The sequence below is a fragment of the Brassica napus genome, chromosome C7 (genome assembly GCF_020379485.1).
Source record: "Brassica napus cultivar Da-Ae chromosome C7, Da-Ae, whole genome shotgun sequence".
Taxonomy (NCBI): domain Eukaryota; kingdom Viridiplantae; phylum Streptophyta; class Magnoliopsida; order Brassicales; family Brassicaceae; genus Brassica; species Brassica napus.
Window position 1 is genome coordinate 3,110,966 of NC_063450.1, and position 26,029 is coordinate 3,136,994.

The 26,029-nt window shown below is 39.7% G+C and overlaps 2 protein-coding genes across 2 annotated transcripts; both read left to right on the forward strand.

Annotated features, from left to right (window-relative positions):
- The first annotated feature begins 272 nt into the window (after positions 1-272).
- Positions 273-10,164, forward strand: LOC106376209 (tetraspanin-2). The gene is made up of 3 exons (XM_013816277.3): positions 273-785; positions 862-1,168; positions 9,687-10,164. Exons 1-3 carry the CDS (start codon positions 592-594, stop codon positions 9,996-9,998), a joined length of 813 nt encoding a protein of 270 aa, XP_013671731.2. The 5' UTR covers positions 273-591; the 3' UTR covers positions 9,999-10,164.
- A 4,170-nt stretch (positions 10,165-14,334) lies between these two features.
- On the forward strand, positions 14,335-15,764 carry LOC106373250 (cytidine deaminase 1). Its single transcript, XM_022715068.2, has one exon. It carries the CDS (start codon positions 14,626-14,628, stop codon positions 15,508-15,510), a length of 885 nt encoding a protein of 294 aa, XP_022570789.1. The 5' UTR covers positions 14,335-14,625; the 3' UTR covers positions 15,511-15,764.
- Positions 15,765-26,029: the final 10,265 nt, after the last annotated feature.

Below are 26,029 nucleotides of genomic sequence, written 5' to 3' on the forward strand. Positions count from 1 at the left end.
ACTTCAGTCTTCAACGTATGGCCCATCCCAACATTTTTCAAGTTTATTCATTGTTTGGTTGTTTTGGGTTTATCGTCTTCCTTTTCTAACATTTTATTTTTCACGTTTACCGACAGTAAGTTTAGTTCATTGCAGAGGAGTTGGGGTCACGTGGCTAATTCCCGCTGGGTACTTTGGATGAATATTTTTAGTTCTTACCATTTAAAGCAGTTACAGCGCCAGTGGAGTTAAAATGCCATTTGTATAACACAAACGCGCTCAAGGCATCTCATGTCTCCACGTCTCCATCTATGTGACATGGTAGTCTACTCCTTAACCCAAAAAAGCCGGTCCAACCAGATTCATCCCTTTAAATCAGCACCAAACCGGATTGACTGTACCTGACCGAACCTCGTCTTCTGTAAATTAGCATTAAACAATTCTCACACTTCCCATCATCTCTAACAACCGAGGCACCGTCCGCATAACTCATTGTATAAGAAGCGAGGAGAAACAGAGACAGTCCTCTCACTTTCACAATTTCTTTTTCCTTCAATTTATAAGCAACGACAACAAAATAAAACTCAAATTTCCAAGAGAGAGAGAGAGTTAATGGCGTTAGCGAATAACTTAACGGCCATACTGAACTTACTAGCGCTACTCTGTTCCATACCGATAACGGCGTCAGGAATATGGCTCGCCTCAAAACCCGACAACGAGTGTGTCAATCTCCTCCGTTGGCCTGTCGTCGTCCTCGGCGTTCTAATCCTCGTCGTCTCTGCCTGCGGCTTCATCGGCGCCTACCAGTAAGTTTTATATAAGAAGACAGAGCCTGAGAAAAGATCTTAGCTCTGAGCTGAGCGCACTTTGAATCATTCTCAGGTTCAAGGAGACTCTGCTTGCTGTGTACTTGTGTTGTATGGCGATACTGATCGGACTTTTGCTGGTGGTTCTTATCTTTGCTTTCATCGTGACCCGACCCGACGGGTCTTTTCAAGTTCCGGGTCGAGGTTATAAAGAGTACAGGCTCGAAGGGTTCTCGAGTTGGCTGAGAGAGAACGTTGTGGATTCAAAGAACTGGCGGAAGATAAGGGCTTGTTTGGCTGATTCAGACGTTTGTCCTAACCTCAGCCAACAGTTCATCACCGCTGATCAGTTCTTCTCTTCCTCTTCCATCACTCCTCTTCAGGCATGTTCTCTCTTCTCTCTCTTCCTTTTAATTCTCTTTTGAACCTGAAACTTCTAGTTTGTTACATTTTGAACCCACATTTCATTTCTTGATTTTTTTTATTTATTTGGCAAGGAATTTGTGGTTAATTGAAGAAGGTTAGGACTTTAGGAGGGACAAATCACAGTAAATGGAATTAACTGCGATACAAAGCTAATTAATATCAATTTAACCTGCAAAATGAAAATGTAATGGCGCAGTAGGTTAGTCATTAACGCGGTAAACTTGTCAACTAGTCGATCAAAATCATGTCACTCTTCACATGACTATTGCGATGATTTTAAAAAAGAAAAACTTATTAATTAAGATTATATGCTTAATGAAGATAAGATGCGATGTTAACATCATTACATCAAAGATTATGCGAGACCTGCGGTATGATCTTATAAATGAAAACGAAAGAAGAGAGGTCCCATTATTCAAAAATTAAAACAGGGGGCTCATATCATAAAGTTATAAAATTCCACTTTAGCTTTTGTGAAGTTCAAAAGAGCATTGTTCTTATTCTCTAAGTTCTTTTTTTCACAGTGGCTTTTAACGTTTAAATTCTCTTTTGAAATTTTTATTTTTTAAAAATCCACTTTAAGATGGAACAGTTTAGTCCAAGTAAAATGGTTTCTGAACAATTCAAGCGTATTACTCAAATTCTAGGCAGATGTAATCACACTTATTGAAAACATATCTAGAAACTTGATATTGAAACGCATAGTTCCTATGAGACTGGTGTAGAAGTTCCTGGAAACCAACAGTCCAAAACAAAATATTATAGTAAGATAACCGGAAGTCAAAATAACACACTATCTTGCATAAGGAAAGGACCCACAATGCACCATCGACATGGTACATGATAAAATAGGTTTACCTGTCTTTTCAATCAATATTCAAGGATACCATTCTCTTTTAGAGTTTATATAGTGTTTTTTTCATCTCGACATAAACTTGACAAAATTTTCAAGTTTTTCTTTCCAAAAATTACAAATTAAAGCACTCTTAACGTTAACTGTCCTGTCTTTTATGCTTAGAACATGGAGAGATTAATGACATAGCTTACGAAATTATGTTCAAAACAAATAATGACCAAAGTGGTCACTACAGATGCATATATAATATATGTTTTTTTATATCTGAATAAGATTAAAATGTTCTGATATTTGCCATCGAGTAAATTTCCACGTAAATGTGGAAACGTTTTAAACCAGTAAAGTGATTTTATATCTCTAGTTTCTAGCAACTTAACATCCAAATTTCCTGTAACAAAATGGGAACCACTAATAATTAGATAAAGCCTAGTTGATGAGATTTTGACTGATTGTATATGTCTATAGTAATTAGACATTATTAAATGTTGGACCAATTATTTGATTCAATAATTACAATCACAAATCTCTGTCCCCATCGATAAGCATAACGAATATTTTATACCTCTCCCATGTTCTACCATTTACATTAGGGATTTGGTGTGTATTTTCTCCATATGAAGCCACAGCTCTAACCATTTTAAACAAAAATACTAGACAGCTATTATTTAGTCTCACTGCTTATGTTCATTGCTTTAAAATGTATGTCTTCTCCAATTGAGCTCACCGTTCTAACCATTTTAAGCAAAAATAATAATTGTTAGCTTAAAATGTTTAGAACTTTGGGTGCATTTAGATAAATTACACACTAAAGTAAACACTTGAGTACACATGACTTTTTTTAAGCGTTTATACTTCGCAAAAATATTTTATGAAACAATGAAAATGTCAATCAGAAGTTAATAAAAGTTTAAAAGGTTTTAGATTTCAAAATTTTGAGTTAAAAAAAAAAAATCTCATACAAAACCTAAATGCACACAAAAACATCAAAATCTTGATTTTCCGAATACATCTCCTAAATTCTCCAAATCCTTACACGAGACAAGACTATCGGGACAAGATCTTCAAGCTTGCATAACAATTAAATACGTTGAAAGATATCTCAAAAGTCGAAATTGTCATTATTGTTATAAGATAAACTTTGAAATGATCATCCATTCCTTTACCAACTCAAGTACTATGATCATCTACTCATCAAGCACTATGATCATCTACTCATCAAGCACTATGATCATCTACTCATCAAGCACTATGATCACCCACTCATTTACCAAATCAAGCACCATCTTTGATATTTTATGCATTGTTGTTCACTATAAATACCATCACTCATCTCACTATTTTGTACACCAAAAAACAAGAACAAGAGTTTATAAGAAAAGAACCATTACATTTTCTTCTTCTTACTTATAATAAACTCTCTCACTTATAGTAGTGTTATTTGCTTCCTACGGGTATTAAATTCTACTCTTATTTTAATTTCTCGATACTATAAATTATAAGTTATTTCATAACACGTTATCAGCACGATCACTCTGCGATTCGGTAAAATTTATTTGTATCATTTATACCCTGTTATAATGGTCGGTATACCGCCTCTACTATTATTTATATCATGTTATAATGGCCGGAATACCGCCTATATTATTTACTAGTAATTTAATTTATTTATTGGTCGGCCGAGCCGCCTTATATCCTGTTTATTATTTATTGGTCGGCCGAGCCGCCTTATATCCTGTTTATTATTTATTGGTCGGCTGAGCCGCCTTATATTCTGTTTATTATTAATTGGTCGGCCGAGCCGCCGTATAATTTATTTATTATTCTGCATTGATCGGCTGAGCCGTCGCATGATTTGTTGTCATATAACATAAATATTTCATTGTCATAATTTTTCACTTTTATGAAATTTTATAGATTTGATTGACTGTTTAATACGATATTTTCAGACTAATTTTTGGTGCACTCGATTTAACCCAACGGTCACAAAGAATTTTTTCAAAAATTTCCCCTTTCTCCAACGGTCATGAACAGTAATTTTCATCTATAAATACAACTCATTTTCACTTCATTTCATCATCCAAAACATTTCATCTTCTCTCAAAAATTTCAAATCGCTCTCCTCCAATTTTTCAAGAAAGATGATTCGCGCACTTTTGTTTTTATGTGCCATTTTTATTTGTGTTTCTATTTATGGTTTATTCGATGGAGAATTTACTCCAAGTGAATTTAAGATGATTATCGGTTTAATTTTATTTACATCGCTTCTCCTTGTAATTGCTTGTATGGTTAATGTAAACGGTTTTTAAATTATGAAGTTCTAATAAAATTACTATTTTGTGTTTTAGAAATACAAATGGCAAACATCGAGAAACTCCAGTTCCCAGCTCTAAAAGTAACCGGCGAAAACTATGTCAGATGGGTCACAAATGTGAAACCTTATCTTGTAATAAAAAAGATATCCGAAGCTATAAAAGTCGGTAACAAATCGCCACCCGAGCATATAGCCGAGGCGATAATCTTCCTGAAGAAGCACTTAGATGAGAATCTAACTCACGACTATGGAGACGTTGAGGACCCAGCTGTACTATGGCAAGCCTTGAAAGACAGATTCGATAATCAAAAGGAAATCAATCTCCCTCACGCTCTTGAAGAGTGGAAAACCCTGAGGTTTCAGGATTTCCAAAGGGTTAGAGATTACAATTCCACTATCTTAAGGATAGTTGCACAATTAAAATATTGTGGTAACCCTGTCACCGAAGCAGAAATGCTTGACAAGACATACAATACCTTCCACAAAGAACACAACGTCTTATCCCGAATTTACAGAAAATGTGGGTACACCAAATTTTCTGAATTGATGGTAACACTCATGTTGGCTGAAAAGAACGATGAGTTACTAATCAAAAACCATAATTCCCGACCTACGGGAGCCAAGGCATTTCCCGAAGTGAATGCTACGGCGGTAGAATATTCGGGAAGGAGAAACCATACCAAATGAGGTCGTGGTCCATACCAACTGAGGTCGTGGTCGGCGTTTCAACAACAAACGTGGAAAGCCTTACTATCCTAAAAGTATTAGATCTAACAAATGGGTTAGATCTGAACAACCTCATAAAGGCAAAGAAACCGAAGAGGATACCACAAAGAAAAGTGAGACTGTATGTTACAGATGTGGATGTAAAGGACATTGGTCCCGTACCTGTCGTACTCCCCCACATTTGTGCAAGTTATATCAAGAATCCATAAAAGGAAAGGCTAAAGAGGTGAACCTCACGGAAAACGTTGAAGGGACCTCATACCTTGAATCCTCTGATTTCGCAAATGAGCTGGACTAGAATACTCTTGAAGAGTACGAAATGTTTCTAATAAGACTGCTGAATAGTCCTCATTTGTAATGTATAATAATTATGTTTTCAAAGAATAATGTTGTTTTAACAACAATATATGTATAATTATTGTGTGTTTTCTTTATATAATCAATGAATAAATTTCACGTTTCACTTTTATTTAATGTTTATGATAATTTCAGAAATGGATCAAAATACTAATGGAGCAAAATCCAAGAAACGGATTCGTGAAATATGCATACCAGATAGTGGAACAACGCACACTATTCTGAGACAAAAGAGATATTTCTCTGATATAAAACCGACAAGAATTGTCGTCAATACAATATCAGGTCCTGCAGACGTGATTGAAGGAACTGGTAAAGCAAACTTTACTTTGCCGAATGGAACAAAATTTTCCATAAATAATGCTTTATATTCTCCGAGTTCTAAAAGGAATTTGTTGAGTTTTAAAGACATATATCTTCACGGATATGATACTCAGTCTGCAACTGAGGATGGAAAGAAATACATGTATGTAATTTCTGAAAAATGTGGCAGAAAGCACATATTGGAAAAGTTTCCAGAACTTCCTTCGGGATTACATCATACTTATATCGATGAGATCGAATCAAATCTTGTAGTAAAACGGAACCCAGAAGAGTTCACGTTATGGCATGATCGCCTTGGCCATCCAGGCAGTACAATGATGCGTAGAATCATAGAGAGCTCACATGGTCATTCACTGAAAATCCAGGAGATTTCTCAAGGGAATAAAATGACATGTGTTGCATGTTCTCTAGGAAAATTGATCGTAAGGCCATCGCCAACCAAAATCGATAAAGAATCACCAAAGTTCCTTGAAAGAATTCAAGGTGATATATGTGGACCGATACATCCACCATGTGGACCATTCCACTATTTTATGGTATTAATTGACGCATCCAGTAGATGGTCACACGTTTGTCTATTATCATCTCGAAATGTGGCATTTGCGAGATTTCTAACTCAGATAATCAAACTGCGAGCACAGTTTCCTGATTATACTATTAAAAGAGTTAGACTAGACAACGCTGGTGAATTCACATCCCAAGCATTCAATGACTATTGTATGGTAATGGGAATTGAAGTTGAACATTCAGTTGCTCATGTTCATACGCAAAATGGTTTGGCTGAATCTTTAATTAAGCGTCTGCAATTGATTGCAAGACCATTGATCATGAGATCAAAACTTCCAACCTCTGTATGGGGACATGCCATTTTGCATGCAGAAGCACTCATTCGGATCAGACCGAGTGCATACCATAAGTATTCCCCACTTCAGTTAGCGTTTGGTCGAGAACCAAACATTTCCCACTTTAGAATCTTTGGTTGTGCGGTATATGTGCCTGTAGCACCACCACAACGAACAAAGATGGGACCACAAAGAAGGTTGGGAATATATGTTGGTTGTGATTCTCCATCAATTATAAGATACCTAGAACCACAGACTGGTGACGTCTTTACAGCACGTTTTGCTGATTGTCATTTTGACGAAAATGTATTCCCAGTTCTAGGGGGAGAAAACAAAAATGTTGGAAGTGATATAAAATGGAGTGTACCATCATTGTTATATCTTGATCCTCCTACTAAAGAGTCAGAACTAGAAGTTCGACGAATTATGCATTTACAGAGTATAGCTAACCAGCTACCTGATGCATTTGCAGATACCAAGACGGTAACTAAATCTCATATACCAGCTGCAAATGCTCCTGCTCGTATCAAAATGCCAAATGAACAAGAAAAGGAGGATGACACACGAGAGCCAAAAACACGCCTGAAGCGTGGTAGACCTGCTGGTTCTAAGGATAAGAATCCTAGGAAACAGAAGAAAGCTGAAATATATGATGCACCCAAAATAGCAGAAAATATTTTGGAAGAAATAAATGATAAGGACTCTGATGAATCAGAGCATCATGAATCGAAAGATAATCATGAGATTTCTATTAATTACATCCATAATAAAAGGATATGGAATAGAAATGAACAAAATGATCTTGATGATGCTTTCTCATATATCGTGTCAGGTGAGGTAAATGAAGATACCGATGATCCAGAACCGAAATCCATATATGAATGTCAAAAGAGACATGATTGGAATAAATGGAAAGAAGCAATACAAATCGAACTTGATTCGCTTAACAAACGAAAAGTGTTTGGATCTATTGTACTCACACCTGAAGATGTGAGACCAGTTGGGTACAGATGGATTTTCGTTCGAAAACGAAATGAGAAAAATGAGATTACAAGGTATAAAGCTCGCCTTGTAGCCCAAGGATTTTCTCAAAGACCTGGTATTGATTATGAGGAAACATATTCTCCTGTAATGGATGCGATCACATTTAGATTCCTGATGAGTCTAGCCGCTGATAAAAATCTTGAGATGCGTCTCATGGATGTTGTTACAGCTTATCTATACGGATCATTAGATACTGATATCTACATGAAAATCCCTGATGGATTTAAAATGCCAGAAGCATTAAGTTCCAAACCTAAAGAGTTATGTGCAATAAAATTGCAAAGATCATTATATGGGTTAAAACAATCTGGACGTATGTGGTACAATCGTCTCAGTGAACATTTAACAAAAGAAGGATATGTGAATGATCCTATATGCCCATGTGTTTTCATCAAGAAAACAACATCCGGATTTGTGATAATCGCGGTATATGTTGATGATCTAAATATTATTGGAACTCAAAAAGAAATACAAAAGGCATCAGACTATCTCAAAGGAGAATTTGAGATGAAAGATCTTGGACAGACACAGTATTGTCTTGGCCTACAAATAGAACATTCACAAAATGGTATATTTGTGCATCAATCCACATACACTAAAAGAGTGTTGAAACGATTTAACATGGATAAATCAACTCCTCTTAGCACCCCGATGGTCGTTAGATCACTTAACATTGAAAGTGATCCATTTCGACCACCTGAGGAAAAAGAAGAGATACTTGGTCCGGAAGTACCATATCTAAGTGCAATTGGAGCGTTGATGTACACGGCCTGATATATCATTCGCTGTTAATCTTCTAGCAAGATTTAGCTCATCTCCAACACGAAGACATTGGAATGGAATTAAACATGTCTTTCGTTGCTTACAAGGGACTATTGATTTAGGCTTATTTTACCCTAAAGATTCAAATGGTCAAATGGTTGGTTTTGCAGATGCAGGATATCTTTCGGATCCACACAAAGCCCGATCGCAAACAGGATATGTTTTTACGATCGGAGGCACTGCTATATCTTGGCGTTCTCAGAAACAAACGCTTGTGGCTACCTCTTCAATTCATGCTGAGATCATCGCACTCCATGAAGCAAGTAAAGAATGTGTATGGCTAAGATCAATAAGCCAACACATTTGTTCAAGTAGTGGGATTGACAAAAGTACGGGGCCAACTATTCTATATGAAGACAATGCAGCATGTGTTGCTCAAACGAAGGAAGGATATATCAAAAGTGATAGAACAAAACATATACATCCAAAGTTCTTCTCACACCCAAGAGCTCGAGAAGAAGAAAGAGATTGAAGTAAGATATGTCCGATCATGCGACAATGCAGCCGACCTCTTCACAAAAGCACTTCCTACTTCGGTATTCAGAAAACATGTCCATAACATTGGAATGCGTCATCAGAAGGATCTATGACTGCTCAATCGAGGGGGAGCTTACGTAGTTGTACTCTTTTTACCTAACTATGGTTTTTCCCATTGGGTTTTCCTAGAAAGGTTTTTAACGAGGCAACAAAGACGTTAAGCGAGAGCGGAGAGTGACACCGGTTCCCAAGGGGAGTGTTACGAAACTTAATTTAATACAAGATGGATGATCAAGGGGGAGTGTTATAAGATAAACTTTGAAATGATCCTTCACTCCTTTACCAACTCAAGCACTATGATCATCTACTCATCAAGCACTATGATCACCCACTCATTTACCAAATCAAGCACCATCTTTGATAGTTTATGCATTGTTGTTCACTATAAATACCATCACTCATCTCACTATTTTGTACACCAAAAAACAAGAACAAGAGTTTATAAGAAAAGAACCATTACATCTTCTTCTTCTTACTTATAATAAACTCTCTCACTTATAGTAGTGTTATTTGTTTCCTACGGGTATTAAATTCTACTCTTATTTAAATTTCTCGATACTATAAATTATAAGTTATTTCATAACAATTATCCTATTTTCATTTGTTGAGGAGCTTTTGATCACATCTTAATTTGACACTGTTTTTCTATTGCACAGTCCGGTTGCTGCAAACCGCCGACCGCGTGTGGCTACAACTTCGTGAATCCGACACTGTGGCAAAACCCAACCAACATGGCTGCAGATGCAGACTGTTACCTATGGAACAACGACCAAAGCCAGCTTTGTTTCAATTGCAAATCATGCAAAGCTGGTCTTTTGGGAAACCTTAGAAAAGATTGGCGTAAAGCAAATCTCATACTTATCATCACTGTCGTTGTTCTTATTTGGGTCTATGTTATTGCGTGTAGTGCGTTTAGGAATGCTCAGACCGAGGACCTCTTCCGCAAATACAAACAGGGTTGGGTCTAAAGTGTATAGATTTGTTTGTAGTTGTTGACATGGAAGTATTTTCGAAAATAGCTTGTAATATTATTACTTGTGTTTGGAAAGGGCTTTTTATTTTGCATGGATTTCTATGCTTATGTTACATTGCTTGTGAGTTGTGAAGAAAGAAAATATTAAATAGGATCCCTAATCTACGTATTGATTATCAAACTCTTTAATTAAGTAAATATTTGAAAATTTTATTGGTCTATCATTTGTCACATGTAAAATCAAGAATATTTGACCATGAACATCTATTATCTTCCTTTTCTCATTCCTATACCAGGTTTCTATCCTGCAATGTCAACATATTTATAAACAAGGTCAACTTCTCCATACGCACAACACTAGAAGGTAAACACATGAGTACGTATGATTGTTTTAACCGAAAACATTTATAAGTTTATACTTACAACTATCAGTTGCAATATTATACATAAACAAAACACGTTTGATAGAAACATTAAAATGCTGTTTTATCTTTCTAACAAAACACTATGTTTTAATGGTCTAAAGATGAACGCAAATACAAAATAAATAATTACTGTGATGATTGTCATGGGAGCATTAGGTGGTCGGGGGCATGTATCCCGTAGAGATGTTATTTCAGCGAGATGTTTGCTTGGTCGACTCTTGAAGAACATGCATTGAAAAGCACAGTCGCCGAAACAATATTTTCTTACAGAAAGGAGGATCGGATCCTGTTTATGGTACTTGTTCAAGCAATAAAAAACAGTCACTTCCTTGTGCTTCTTGTTCCATGGTAGCCATCACCAACACTACAATAATTATCACCACACTCCTTTTCTTCATCCCTATATCTCTCAAAAACGTATGCTTGTGTTTTGTATTTCTATATACGTAAGTAATTAACTATAACCAGGTCTTGATTTTGTTGTATGCTTAGGCGTTAAGTTGACACTGTTTTTCTAAGTTACAGCCACTTGTGCATTATCCATACTTTTAATCAAGATACATCACCTACTTTCCTCAGTTTCAAACTAAGAAATCTTTAACCAAAGTGTATGCGGTTTTGTTAAAACACAACTATCAACAAAGACTTATCTTTTGTTTGGGCGTTCCAAGTCTCGTCTTATAGCTTAAGTGTATGCATTTTTCTCGTCCATCGATCTTTGATATATTATTATTAATCTATATTATAATAGTTGAGTTTTTGATCACTCCTTAGCGCACCACGTCAGCGTTTCGTGGACCCCACTTTTAAAAAGTGTGAAAAAATGTCAAGCTCATAACTCGAACCCGGGTTGTTGAGATATAAACACCAACATTTATACCACTAAACTAACTGATACTTTGTACATTAATGACCGAACCTAATATATATTTATGAAGGTCGGAAGCCCTTGCTTCTTCGGCTTCCTCTGAGGGTTGGGCCTACAAATGTATTATGGGTTTCATTTTTTAATGGGATTCATCACGTTATTTGAAAAAAAAAAGCTCAAGTTTGCAACAATTACGGTTTTTCTATATTGTAAACTGTTGTCGTTTAACATGAGTTCGGGTTCTTCTATATTATAATAGTTGAGTTTTTGCGCACTCCTCAGCGCGCCACGTCAGCGTTTCGTGGGCCCCACTTTTAAAAAATGTGAAAAAATGTCAAGCTCGTGACTCGAACCCGGGTTATTGAGATATAAACACCAACATTTATACTACTAAGCTAACTGATACTTTGTACATTGATGGCCGAACCTAATATATATTTATGAAGGTCGGAAGTCCTTGCTTCTTCGGCTTCTTCTGAGGGTCGGGCCTACAAATGTATTATGGATTTCATTTTTTAATGGGATTCATCACGTTATTTGAAAAAAAAGCTCAAGTTTGCAACAATTATGGTTTTCCTATATTGTAAACTGTTGTCGTTTAACATGAGTTCAGGTTCTTTTCATCATTGTCTCAAACAAGTTTGAGTTACAGAGTTTTGTCGTGTGTGTTCGTAATCTATTTTTTCACCGGTGAACTCTTCATGTCCCCATCTTAAATCGCTTTATCATAAATGTTCCTGATTTGTATCCCCTTTGTAAACTCTATATATATGATTCTCATCTTTGATGAACCCAATCTGCATCTTCTAGAAAATGTTTCTCTCTGCCTCTCCAGTTTCTCAAACCGGTGTCCCGGCGTCCGTCACTCAACCTTCGAGTCTCTCTGTCTTGGTCGTACTAGTCAGAGCATAGCCTTTGGCTTCTTCCGCTTATGGGATTCCCTGAACTTCAAGAAAGGCAGGGAGTTTGTGGGAATCACGTTCTCTTTCTTGATGAAAAGGTAAGTTAATTTTCGATCTATCACACTTATTTAACATAATTATTTTAATTGATTTCCTAATTCTTTGTTGAATAATATTATTTGCAGATTCCGTGATTTATGGATTTACTCCTGTCAGACGTGCTAATCATTACATGCCATGTTTGAAAGAAGGTTCCATTGTGAAAGTCGATCATTTTGAGGTTGCTAGGTGCTCAAGCATGTACACGATAACTGATCATCCATTCCTCATTCGTTTCATCTCACTAACCATTATTGGTGAAGTCATCACAGGTGCTCCTGAGATCAATCTCCAGTCAAGATTAGAATGTTCGACAATTGCCAAGTGATTGCGAACACAAACCTAAAAACTGGTAAACATAGCATATTTGGCAGCTCAAAGCAAGATTACAATCAGACAAATTCAAGTGGAATGACATACCAACAACTGAAACTGGTAATTAGTCAACAACTTATCTCATATTTTTCTTATTCCTAAAAAATGCACTATGTTTCTGATCTATTTTTTCATCTACGCAATTTTAGCCTCTGTCATGAATAGCTCTCTCCCAAGGATTGCATTGACTATAGTTTCTGGAAAGAAAAAGATCTTGCTCCTGAAAAAAAAGACTGTGACAACCCTGTTGTAAGATTTTAGTTTGTGCAGAACAAAAAACTTTGATTTCTTTTCTATTTAGTATAGTGATAGTTGTTGACAATCATTAGTCATTTGCCAATATGTTTTTTATGCAGCATTTTAGAACTAATTTCTCCATTCCAAGCGGAACAGCAGATGGAAGCTAATTTTTCTGGAAGCTTCTCGACTTCAAGACAAATCAGTAGATAGATGTTGGTGGGAGGTTGATCAAGGGAATACTTCAGAGAAGTGAGACGGCCTAGCCAGACTTCATCTTTTGTACAGCCTGAGCAAAGAGTGGAACCCACAAAACACGAGAGAAGAAAAAACAAAACACGAAATTAACATATTCAGACCTTCTCTCTTGCATGTCTAACATATGGCGCCGACGAAACTCAACACCCACGGCAGCGAAGCTCATGCAAGTAAACCTCTCATCAATCATGTTTAAAATCAATCTACGTTTTTCAATCTTACAAACTAAGAAACAATTTTACCTATATGAATCGGGAAATTAGTGCCCACATTCCCAACATAGAGAAAAAAAGGAGTTGAAGTCCTAACAGTTTTTTCAGCATCAGACTAAACCACAGATTCAAGGCCCAACTATTTTGAAACCCTAACATTTTAAAGTCATGCTTTTTAAAAAAGTCATATTTGGCCATATTTCAGACTTTTTTGTCAATCCCAAATCATCTATAACAAAGTCCAAAAAACAAATATAAATAAAATAATTTTCTAAGTATGTAATTCTAAAAATGTTATAAATTTTTTAAATATATTGCAATTCTATTTTTTTCTAAAAACAATTGGTGAAATAAGAAGAAAATTTTATTTTATTGTTATTTAAATTGTTAAATTTTTAAATCCAAATTTATTATCTTTTTTCATGCCCTATTTGATTTATATACAAACAACTACCTAAGTAAACACTAACAAGTTCCATCACCCTCAACTTTGAACATATAAGATATAAAAATATCAACATATGACTTCGTCATTCATTTTTATATCAAACTCATCAACCTTTGTAATTTCCAAAGTCTCATCCATCACATTATAGACAAAAAAACAAACAAACAATAAAATCCCGTAAATAAAACTATACAATGCACCTATAATGTAGCCGACTCCGTGCTTGCGTGGAGACTATGCACCTAGTTAATAACAATAGCAAGGTCTTATGAAAAGATTAAAAAATGTTATTAACAATTATTTTGGATCTCAATTAAATAATAAATTAATAACTCTGGAATTAAAATGTACAAAATGATCAAACCTAAGCTGTCATTAGCATTTCTTACCTTTAAACTAATATCATCTTGAGATCATTGTAGTTTCCTAACGTGGTCGAAACTACTAGGTAAGTTCCTTTGATCCATAAAAATAGTTGTATATTTTAATTTATGTTGAATGGTCACGATTTAAACATTATAAGTACTTTATTGCATAATCCAATTATTGTGTGTTAATGTAAAATTCCCATTATATTTAAATGTTATTTTATGCTTTCATTGAAAGAAACATGGTTTTGTACTTGATAATTAAACCGGAAGGTGGAAAACCAAATTGTGTTTCATTTGCGTATTATAGTTTCCAACTTTGTTGCAACCTATAAATTGTGTTAGCATCCATTTCACGATCCTCATTCCCCGGATCTCTACAACTCCGACCCGACCCATTTACGCGACCCAAACCGGGTCAACCAGAACAATGGATAAGCCTAGCTTTGTAATCTCATCCGAAGAAGCTGAATCCGCCGCGAACCAACTCGGCGTCTCCGTCCTCCAGCTCCTCCCTTCGCTGGTCAACCCTGCGAAATCCTTCGCTCGACCACCGATCTCAAAATTCCACGTCGGAGCCGTCGGACTCGGATCATCGGGTCGGATCTTCTTAGGAGTCAATGTCGAGTTCCCAGGCCTCCCTCTCCACCACTCGATCCACGCGGAGCAGTTCCTCGTCACCAATCTCACCCTCAACGGCGAGCGTCATCTCCGCAACTTCGCCGTCTCCGCCGCGCCGTGTGGACATTGCCGTCAATTCCTCCAAGAGATACGCGACGCGTCGGAGATCAGACTCATAATCACCGATCCGAACGCCACCGCGGATCCCGACGCCGATTCAGACGGATTCCTCCGCCTCGGGAGCATCTTGCCGCACAGATTCGGCCCCGAGGATCTTCTCGAGAAAGACTTCCCTCTCATCCTCGAGCATCACGATAACAACCTCACGATCTCGGATCTCGATCCGATCTGCAACGGAAACACCGTGGAATTGAAACGCACGGCTCTAGCGGCGGCGAACAGATCCTACGCGCCGTATAGTTTGTGTCCGTCGGGAGTTGCGCTGGTGGATTGCGACGGGAAAGTGTATAGAGGATGGTACATGGAATCGGCGGCGTATAATCCTAGCTTGGGACCAGTACAGGCGGCGTTGGTGGATTACATTGCTAACGGAGGCGGAGGAGGTTACGAGAGAATCGTCGGAGCTGTGCTTGTGGAGAAAGAAGACGCGGTGGTGCGGCAAGAGCACACGGCGAGGTTGCTGATACAGATGATATCGCCGAAATGCGATTTCAGCGTCTACCATTGCCATTGACCTTTGAGATAACATATCACCAAAAGAAAAAGAAAATAAAAAACGAATAATAAATAATAAAATGGACTTTAAATTCGTAACCCAAAACAAACAAAAAATAGTTAATTATTGAAACTTAAAAGTTGAGAGCGATGCCTCTGCTCTGAATGATGAATGGATTGGTGATGATGAGACGTAAGAGAATATAAGAAGACTCTTTTATCTTATTTGTATTATGTATAAACTATTCTAATAAATTATTATGTTCGTCTGTACTTTTAAAACTATATTTGATTAATCATCTTTTAAATTGTTTTCTTCATTCAAAATAATAATAAATTTTTTAAAAATGTAGAAAAGAGGAAAAGAGTCTTTCTACCAATATATTTTCAATTTTCTTTGGAAAAACTCTTTATAGGAGTATTTTTCTTTTATTAGCATATCTATTTTAAACTCAATACATAAATAAATTGTTTAATAATAATTTTGAGAGATTCATTTTAAGAAAATCTCTAATAATAATGTTATATCCCTCTCTAAAGTTTAATGTCAGCTATTACATCACAAAAGCAGGAATGTATATTGTTGTGCAAAAAAGAAGAAGCAGGAACGTATATTTGAATCAAACTCAAATCAAACGCAAGAAATTATTCTGTTTGCTTATATCAGAAAGAAAAGGATCTTATATTTTCAAATGAACCAAATAAATTTCAGTATTAATCCGGTATAGTTCTTCTCAACTGAGCAAACAAAAAATGTGGAATACTAAAATCGAAATCTTAAGGTTAGCCATATCATCCTTTATTTTGTTACAGATAAACAAGACTAATTGTCTTGGCAATTTTTTATGTAGTGTATGATGTTGTGTGGCTGCTAAACAAGGACAGTGAAGACATCGACTGATCAATAAAAGAATAAGTTATGAATGTTGTTTACACAATCAGTGTACATATTGATGGCTTAACATGAATTTTTGAAAAGCTATAATAAAAATAAGATGGTCCACAAGCAACTCTTACTATGAGTGGTTATCAATTAGTCTGAAATTTTAGATCACTAATGTTCAGATGGAAGATAAGTACACTTTTGTCAAAAGTTTTTTTTCGGTAAAACACTTTTGTGTAAAGTTTACCTTTAGGGTTTTTTTTTTGATCAAACAGCCTTAGGGTTTATAAATTCAAGGTTATGATATATAAAAACACTTTATAATATGTTGGGGTAAAAAACGGTTACGACAAATTTAACATTCAAAACATCCGAGGAAGAAAATAAGAATTTCTCCGAAGAGTACTTTTCGAAATAGATCCTTCCTTACGAAAAAGCTTTACGAAAGAAAGAATCGAGATGTCCGACGAAAGCTCGAAATAGGTCGTTACGCAGCGACCGAACGTCTGTCTCGTTCGGTCGCTACGTAGCGACCGAGCTCGAGCCCAAGTTCGGTCGCTACGTAGCGACCGAGTGCTCATCCCGCCCGGTCGCTACGTAGCGACCGAGCTCCCGAGCGATCGTCCCGCTTGGTCGTTACGTAGCGACCGAGGGCTCGTCCCACTCGGTCGCTACGTAGCGACCGAGCTCGAGCCAAAGCTCGGTCCTACGTAGCGACCGAGCTCGAGCCAAAGCTCGGTCGTTACATAGCGACCGAGCTCGAGCCGAAGTTCGGTCGCTACGTAGCGACCGAGCTCGAGCCAAAGCTCGATCGCTACGTAGCGACCGAGCTCGAGCCGAAGCTCGGTCGCTACGTAGCGACCGAGCGTTTGTCCCGCTCGGTCTCTACGTAGCGACCGAGCTCGAGCCAAAGCTCGGTCGCTACATAGCGACCAAGCGTTCGTCCCGCTCGGTCGCTACGTAGCAACCGGGCTCGAGCTGAAGTTCAGTCGTGTGTAGCGATTGAACCCTTCCGAACATCGATACGACATCAATCCATGCATTCTCGTCAAACCTTCGAATGCTATCTCCCGAAGACCGTAGCAAGCTCAGTCCATGTTTCCCGCTACTCAAATCCATCAATCAAACTTCATGGATTAGAAACCGCGAAAAGTTCGTTCTTTATCGAAAATAATTCGTAGTAAACGCGTCGAGTCGGAAGACGGCCCAAAGGGATCTAAAACACGACTCAAGGCCCATCCTACTATTTCTTAACCAAAAGCCTGCAAACCGCAGCACGGTTTACGCTTGGTCCACAAGGAAGGATAAATGTCAAGTTTCCGCGGATAAATACGGAAGTTTTGAAGATAATTGGAAGATCGGGAAAAATAAAATATCTCCATTTTTATGCTATGACGGCTTAAGGGCAGAAGAGTAAAGGCGTAAACCGACCTTGGAGCTAGTATATAAGGAGTCCTAGGCGAGGAGCATGGAGGGAGACTTTTTCAGAGAAAACTTAGCACTTAGAGCAATTTAGGCATTTTCCCGTTTTTGTTATTTCGAGCTGCGACTCAATTAGGTTTAGCCGTCTTAGGGTTGCTAGAACTAGGAATCTCGCCGACAGCTCTCGAGCCCAGGCTTATACTTTGTTGTAAACGCTCATACGCAGATTCGGAATAAGATCTACTTTGCTCTCTTTTTCGATTTCTTATTCTTATCGTTGTTATTCCCGTGTTCTGATTGCTTGACGTGTGGTAATTAGCAGATATCCGGGTCCTCTGGGAAATTAGGGTTTTCCTAGTTTCCTTATTTAAACGGAAATCGACAGTGCGAATTTCGGTTCCAACAGTTTGGCGCTAGAAGGAGGGAGATACGGATCAATCTAACCCGCAAAAGCCACATCACTATCGATCAGACATGTCAACTAACGATGCGGATAACATGCAAACTCCTCTTAACGGAGGCAGCGGCACCGATCTCCACACTCCAGTAGCACGTATCCGCGGCCAACGCATAAGCCAACGCCGCGACGTTCGAGGAGTTTAAAAAGATGTTCGCCACCTATGAGAAAAGGTCGGAAGAACAGGATAAGCTCGTGAATACCTTGACCCAACAGGTTGAAACCTTAACGGAAAGGACCCAAGCAATCCGCCCCCGCGGAACCACCAAAATCCGCGGGAAAAGGCTCGACTTCGCTACCCCACTCGATAGATCAGGAGTCGCGCGGGAACGACCTTCCGGTCAAAACCCTAGCGAGAAATCTCCCATCGAAAAGGGGAACCCTGAAAATCTTTCGCCCCCTGCAAAGGACTCGGAGGATAACGAAGCCGAACACATTGACCTGGATCCTAGCGATGTTTCCAACAACACCGACGAGGATGTCGACAGACATCCGAGAAGGACCAGAAGCCGATCTGCTCGGGAAGGTTCCCCGTTCGAAAAACCAATGACGGAAGAGGAAGAAATCACCTATTGGAACGAACAGGAGGAGCTGGCTGAAAGACAAACCGAGCTCACTCGCAGTAAACGCCGACAGGCTCGGAAATCTACTGACAAGACATCGGATATCCGCGATCTTCGCGACTACATCACCAAGACTGCGGCAGAAGTGAGGGCCGTAAAGTCTCAAATCCATTATGCTACTAGTGCTGCCCCCGAAATCGATCGACTATTGGAAGGAGCTCGGAAGACCCCTTTTACCAATCGCATTTCGGACATGAGGGTGTCCGATCCGGGAAAAATCAATGTACCGAAGTACGATAGTACTGCCGATCCAAAAGCGCACCTTCAGGCTTTCAATCGCGATGGGAAGAGCTAGACAGAAGGACGGCAAAAAGGATGCCGGCTACTGCCGCCTGTTCGTTGAAAACCTGGAAGGAGCAGCACTTGAATGGTTCGCACGCCTTCGTCGTAACACCATCGGGAGTTTTCGACAGCTCGCATCGGAATTTCTCAAGCAATACTCTGTATTCATAGACAGAGAAACTTCCGATGTTGACCTCTGGAGTCTCTCCCAGAGGGAAGACGAACCCCTCCGCGAGTTTATCAGTCGGTTCAAGCTGATAATGTCAAGGGTCAGTGGGATAAGCGACAAAGTGGCCATCGACGAGCTGAGAAAGACGCTCTGGTACAAGTCAAAATTCAGAAAGTGGATAACTCTCGACAAACCACGAACGATCCAGGACGCCCTCCAAAAAGCAAAACTACATCATAGTAGAGGAGGAAACTAAATTCTTATCGCAAAAACATAAGGCGGGAAGACCATCCTCGAAAGACGTGGACCCGAAAGGGAAAAAGAAGAACTCTCGTAACGGCAAGTACGTCCATCACGAGGGGGAAGATCTCCAGGCGGCGCATAACTATGCGATCAACTCGGATCAGGGTCGGACCACGGGAAACACATGGACTCGCAATCAAGGGTATGACGAAAACACCTTCTGCGAGTTCCACCAATCCCGAGGACATTCCACAACCAACTGCAAAGTCTTGGGAGCAAGACTGGCCGCGAAGCTACTCGCTGGAGAGCTCTCGGAAGTAACTAGCGTCAATGATCTGATCCTCGATTCTGATCGCCCTCTAGAGATGGACAGAAATCCGTCCGCTGAAAAATCCCCTCAACAAAACCAGCCTGGGGATAAACGCGGCAGGAGGCCAGACGACAAAGGTAACGATAACAATCGCCGCAGAGTCAATATGATAATCGGAGGATCACAATACTGCAGCAACACTGTGTCGGCCATCAAGGCTTACCAACGGAAGGCGGAGTCGATCGCAAATTGGTCTACATGGTCTCCTCCCCGAGATGGCCAAAATTGCTCGATCACCTTCACAAAGGAAGAGGCTGGCGGCATCAATCAACCTCACTGTGACCCGCTCGTCATAGATCTCGTTATACGAGACTTAGAAGTCGGAAGGGTACTCGTCGACACGGGAAGCACGGTCAACGTAATCTTCCGCTACACTCTCAAACCGACGAGCATCGAACTCGGAGAAGTAATTCCGACGCCAAAACCACTCACGGGTTTTTCAGGCGAAGTATCAATGACTCTTGGATCAATCCAATTGCCAGTCATGGCCAAGGAGATCACGAAAATCGTCGAGTTCGCGGTGGTCGATCATCCCGCTATCTACAACGTGATCATGGGAACCCCATGGCTCAACGCCATGCAGGCAGTTCCGTCAACCTTCCACCTGGGTCTCAAATTCCCAACCCCAAGCGGAGTCGCGACCATCTGGGGGTGCCAAAAACAGTCGCGGCTATGCTTCCTCGCAGAGCACAAGTTAAGGCAAATCACGACTTCTGCAGCTGTAAACGGCAAGCGCACTAAGATAGACCAATCTTCGGCCAAAAGCACTCCGGGAAAAAAGGAATTATAAACGTCTACCAACGCAAACGCATCGGACGTCGAAGCTCGACACAAGTCTGAAGCCCACGTTACAACTCAACCAGAACATCCGGAAAATAGCGTTGACCCAGCCACGATCGACAAGGTCAAGGCGGACATCGCGACATCTACCGCCGAGTAAGAACACTCGCGGCATGAAACAGAACTACGAGATGGCTTGATCCTCGAAAGGGGTACGTAGGCAGCTCGTCAAAGGACGAGTTCAGCTATCCCCCTCTCTAAAAAAGGGGGGGGGGAGTGGGTGCGTATACCCGTATACTCTCACTTAAAAAAAAATCGCCATTATTGTAATCAAATTTTTAAGAAATTTCAAAAAACTTTTACTACAATATACGTTGTCCTTTTTATCGGAAAACATTAAGACTCTTGTCTACAGCCTCATCCGGCCCAAAAATCGTAAAAAAAAAATCATCATCCTTCAAACGCACAAAGATACATGTATAATCCTCGAAACAACTGCGAGACGTCGCAAAGTTAAAATTCGAAGATAATACGAGCAAATTGTCCGAACGCGACCACCAAAACATTACCACCCGTTCGTCGATTGGCCCCGACGAACACGCCAGCCGTCTTAAACAAAGGCAATTCGATCACTCTTTTGATCTTTAAAAACATCCAGCACAAGGGCAAAAGCGTGCTACAACAAAAATCCGAAATTTTGGTTTAGCACTTCCAGTTAATTCTGAGAAGATGCTCGATTCGTACCATACAAGTCATATAAGCCGAGAACACATCGCAGACTTTAAATCGGTACGAATCAGGAAGAAATCGCAACAGGAAAAACGATAGCTGGCTAGTCACCGCATAAACCTTAACCGAAAGTAAACCTAGGTCTTGCCCTAAACCCAACGCTCTGGTCTCAAACATCTCAAGGCATGATATCTAAAAGATACAAGATCCTAAAACATGTCTCTCCGTTCGTATCTCAATGTTCTCAAAAATCGTAAAGATAAATAATTTTTACGAAAATCACGAACGAACCAACAGATTGAACGTCTCATCGGAATTAAATATGAGACGACAACTCATATTTACTTCAAACCTACTAGACCGTAGCAAGCTCAGTCTACGTAGCGACCGAGCGGTGTGCGTGCTCGGTCGCTACGTAGCGACCGAGCTGTGTAATCGATTTGTTGCGTTTCCTTTTTCCGCGATTAACTTAGGGGTTTTTCAGCGGTTTTTTTGGGAGAACAAGTTTTACTTTTCCAAATTTTTTTCGGAAAACGTGTTTTGGTAAAACCCTCACACGTTGCGATTTCTCCGATTTGGTTAAGGGGTTTGATAGGTTTTATCGTTGCCCTTTTGTTTAGACAGAGAAATCGCGATCTCGTTTCGTGCTCTTTACGTGGTGAAGAGTCTCGATTAGGTTTTCGATTTAGTTAAGTACTACAGCGTTTGCATGAGCGTTGGCTATAGGAGTAGTCGCTGCTGGAGTTGTTTTACCAACGTTTTTGCGAGCTGCGACTTTGTCTTTCATATATCCAGACATCGTTTTGATCAAACGTTTTGTGGCTATGAGTAAGAGTAATCCGCCCCCCTCCTTCTAGCGCCAAACTGTGGGAACCGAAATTCGCACTGTCGATTTCCGTTTAAATAAGGAAACTAGGAAAACCCTAACTTCCCAGAGGATCCGGATCTCTGCGAGAGCCAACGACAAGTAACCAAATAAATACGGAAAATATGAGAAAACATGATAAAACGAATTTACAAAGAATGTAGATCTTATTTCGAATTCGCGTAAGAGCGTTCCGATCATTACGAGAGAATACAAAGGCTTTGGCCGCAGGGGCCGTCAGCGAGTTACCTAGTTCTAGCAACATAAAACCCTAATCCTAGTTGAGTCGCAGCTCGACAACAAAAGACGAAAAGGATATCTAAAAGGCTTTGATTGATTTCGGACTGAACCTTATGAAAGGCTGCCTACGTACCCCTTTCGAGGATCAAACCGAACGTAGTTCAATTGGTAGAGCTGGGCAAGAGATCGAACTGCCTAGGCGAGTTCGTCTAGTGATTGAGTGCCAGTCATAGAAACCTAACTTGTCGAGAAATAAACCTAAGTTTCTAAGTGCAGAGAGTTCTGAGTCTAAAAGAGTTCCCCTTTCATGCTCCTCGCATAGGACTCCTTATATACTAGCTCTAAGGTCGGTTTACGCGTTTACTCTTCTGCGCTTAAGCCGTCATAGCATAAAAATGGAGATATTCCATTTTTCCCGATCTTCACAATTATCATGAAAACTTCTGTATTTATCCGCGGAAACTTGACATTTATCCTTCCTTGTGGACCAAGCGTAAAACGTGCTGTGGTTTACGGGCTTTTGGTTAAGAAATCGTAGGATGGGCCTCGAGTCGTGTTTTAGATCACTTTGGGCCGTCTTCCGAGCGCTCGTCCCGCCCGGTCGCTATGTAGCGACCGAGCTTTGGCTTGAGCTCGGTCGCTACGTAGCGACCGAGCGGGACGAGCGCTCAGTCGTTACGTAGCGACCGAGCTTAGGCTCGAGCTCGGTCGCTACGTAGCGACCGAGCGGGAACTTTGGCTCGAGCTCGGTCGCTACGAAGCGACCGAGCGGGACGGACGTTCGGTCGCTGCGTAACGACCCGTTTCAAGCTTTCGTCGGACGTCTCGATTCTTTCTTTCGTAAAGCTTTTTCGTAAGGAAGAATCTATTTCGAAAAATACCCTTCAGAGAAATTCTTATTTTTTTCCTCGGACGTTTTGAATGTTAAATTTGTCGTAACCATTTTTGACGCCAACACTCTTCGTAAAGATATCTTTACGAAGATTACTTTTCGTAAAAACGTTTATGCTGATTTTTACGGACTTTCAGACATTGATTCCGTCGTGACCGATTTTGACCCCAACAGTTCGCCCCCCAGCTTGTTAGAACCATGAGCTTCTAGCGGGAGGTTCTAGCAAGTAGCTTGGCGAGTTAGGCAAGTTAGGTGAGTTAGGCGGAATTAATGGTTGAAAAGGTCTGTGGTAAGTGATCTTCTCGCTCTCCTAAAAGTAGAAAACGCGATAAGATTGGGGCTGCGCCTTATGACGGCTGCCTACGTACCCTTGTTGAAGGGATCAAGCCTTTCGTAGTTCGTCTTGGAGTTAAGGTTCTTATGACTCGTTTTCCAGTAGGACCTTTATGGTCTAGTTTTTATGTTGCGGTTATACGGCGTGTTGCTGCCGCTGGCATTTTGTATGGGTGTAGAGGGAAGACTACGAGTTGTCGTCTCGTAATCTAACTCTGTGTGAATTGTCATATCCATAATCTGTTTCAAGAGTTTTCTGCAGTGTGTAAACTTGCGGGATTTTCTGAAGACGTTCGAATATTGGCAAAGAGACAAATTTTGGGATCTCGTATGTGGGTGTTTGATACTATGCCTAGAGATGTTAGAGACCAGTGCGCTAGGTTTAGGGCAAGACATAGGTTTACTTTCGGTTTAAGGATCATGCGGTGACTGGCCGGCTATCGTTTTTCCTGTTGCGATTTCTTCCTGATTCGTATCGATTTAAAGTCCGCGATAGGTTCTCGGCTTATACGACTTGTTTGATACGAATCGAGCATCTCTCCGGAGACCAGAAATGCTGGACCAAAATTTCGGATTTATTTTATAGCGCTATTATCCTTATGTCGGATGTAAGAGAGTCATCTTCGTGAGATGGCTATGTCTGTTTAGGACGTTGAGAGTTTGTTGTGATCAGCAACAAACTTAATGGTAAAAAATACCGTTTCGAGTCTTCGCGAAGAATATTTTTTGAGAAGATGTTAGTGCGTATGACTGTTTGGTCTTCCACGAAGGTGTTTTTATCGAGGAAGTAAATTTCGTCGAAGAACTAATCTTCAAGCGTCTGCGACGTCTCGCGATGCTGAAGATTTGTTATTCTTTCGTATACCACGTTTCGTGCTTGAAATGTTCGCGGGCTTGAAGATATTTCGCGATGTTGCAAGGGTTTAGTCTTAGCCATGCGTTTGAAAAACATTCTATTTTGACTACGAATGTTCGCAGCCAATATTGTTGTTCATGTTTGGATGCTAATAGTTTTATTTGCGATCGAGGAATTATGACTGAGGTGTCGTGTAAATTTGTCCATGGGAACAAGCGTTTTCGTCCATAGTGCTTTGTGAAGTGTTGGCCTTCCGAGATGTATTTCGTGCATTTTTTTACGATGTTTCGTATAGCTCTAGAAGCTTTGTTACGAATTTTCCCTTACATGCGGCGTATTATGGTTAAAACGTTGCGGGCTTAAAGTGAATTGTGGAGCGTATTGAACTTGGTCAATTTTCGAAAAGTTTAAATTTTCCGTTAACCGTTTGGTTGTTAGGACTTAGTTTCGTTACGAAGAATTTATCATATGATTTCCGACTGTGGGCTATACGATAATTTATCATATCACATAACCGATTTTGCGAAGGTCGTAAATCAGTGATATGTATACATATGTCAAAGTAGCATTGTTTCTGCGGGTTTTACGAGAAACGTTCCCGCTGTGATTTTGATCTCAGTTGAAAGTTTCTTGGAGTTACTCATGGAGTATTACCAAAGTTTATTTCAATACGATCTAGTCGCGGAACGTTTTTCATAGGTTTTTCGAGAGGATTCTCATGACACATTCGTTTCTTGAACGAATTGGTCAACCAGAGGTGGATCTAGCTAACCATCGGGAGGAAAGCGTTCCTTTTAATGTGCACGATGCTACATATATTCTCGAGTTTTCTTCGTCGCAAATGTTTTCGATGCTTTTCCGTGACTTACTTGGTACAACGGAAACTGAAAGAAATGCTTAGGTGATTGAAGATTTCTCGTAGAAATTTTTAAAACGAAACTGGCTTTCTGAAGCCGGAAAAGGCTTCAATACTTTGGCTAATCGTTGAGTTTCAGTTTGGTATTGGTACAAGTTTTCTGTACGCATGATTGCGGCAAGAAATGATGTATTGTTTTTGAGATTATGTTCATCATCGTCTGGATATGTTGCTAGCGTTTTGACGAATATTAAGATTGTCGTTTGCCTATTCTTGACAATTTGCTGAAGTTTTTTGAAGTTTTGGGAGTATACGAGTATGGTATACGTACCTACTCCCCCCCCCCTTTTTTTTACGAAAGGTTGTGTACGTTTCCTCTTCTGATGTTTGGAATGATCGATAATTCGGGACGATTTATAGACGACGCTTGGACTGTGATTGGTTGTTTCCATGTTGACGACTTGGGATATATCGGTTCCGAGAAAATTGCCAGAAACGAATCAGTTTTAAGACGACGTTCATGTCTTTAACTTTTTCT

Excerpts from the sequence above, each read along its gene's own strand:
- LOC106376209 (XM_013816277.3), top strand. The coding sequence starts at position 592 with ATGGCGTTAGCGAATAACTTAACGGCCATACTGAACTTACTAGCGCTA. Across the intron at positions 786-861 it reads GGCTTCATCGGCGCCTACCA|GTTCAAGGAGACTCTGCTTG; the intron begins GTAAGTTTTATA and ends AATCATTCTCAG. Across the intron at positions 1,169-9,686 it reads CTTCCATCACTCCTCTTCAG|TCCGGTTGCTGCAAACCGCC; the intron begins GCATGTTCTCTC and ends TCTATTGCACAG.
- LOC106373250 (XM_022715068.2), top strand. The coding sequence starts at position 14,626 with ATGGATAAGCCTAGCTTTGTAATCTCATCCGAAGAAGCTGAATCCGCC.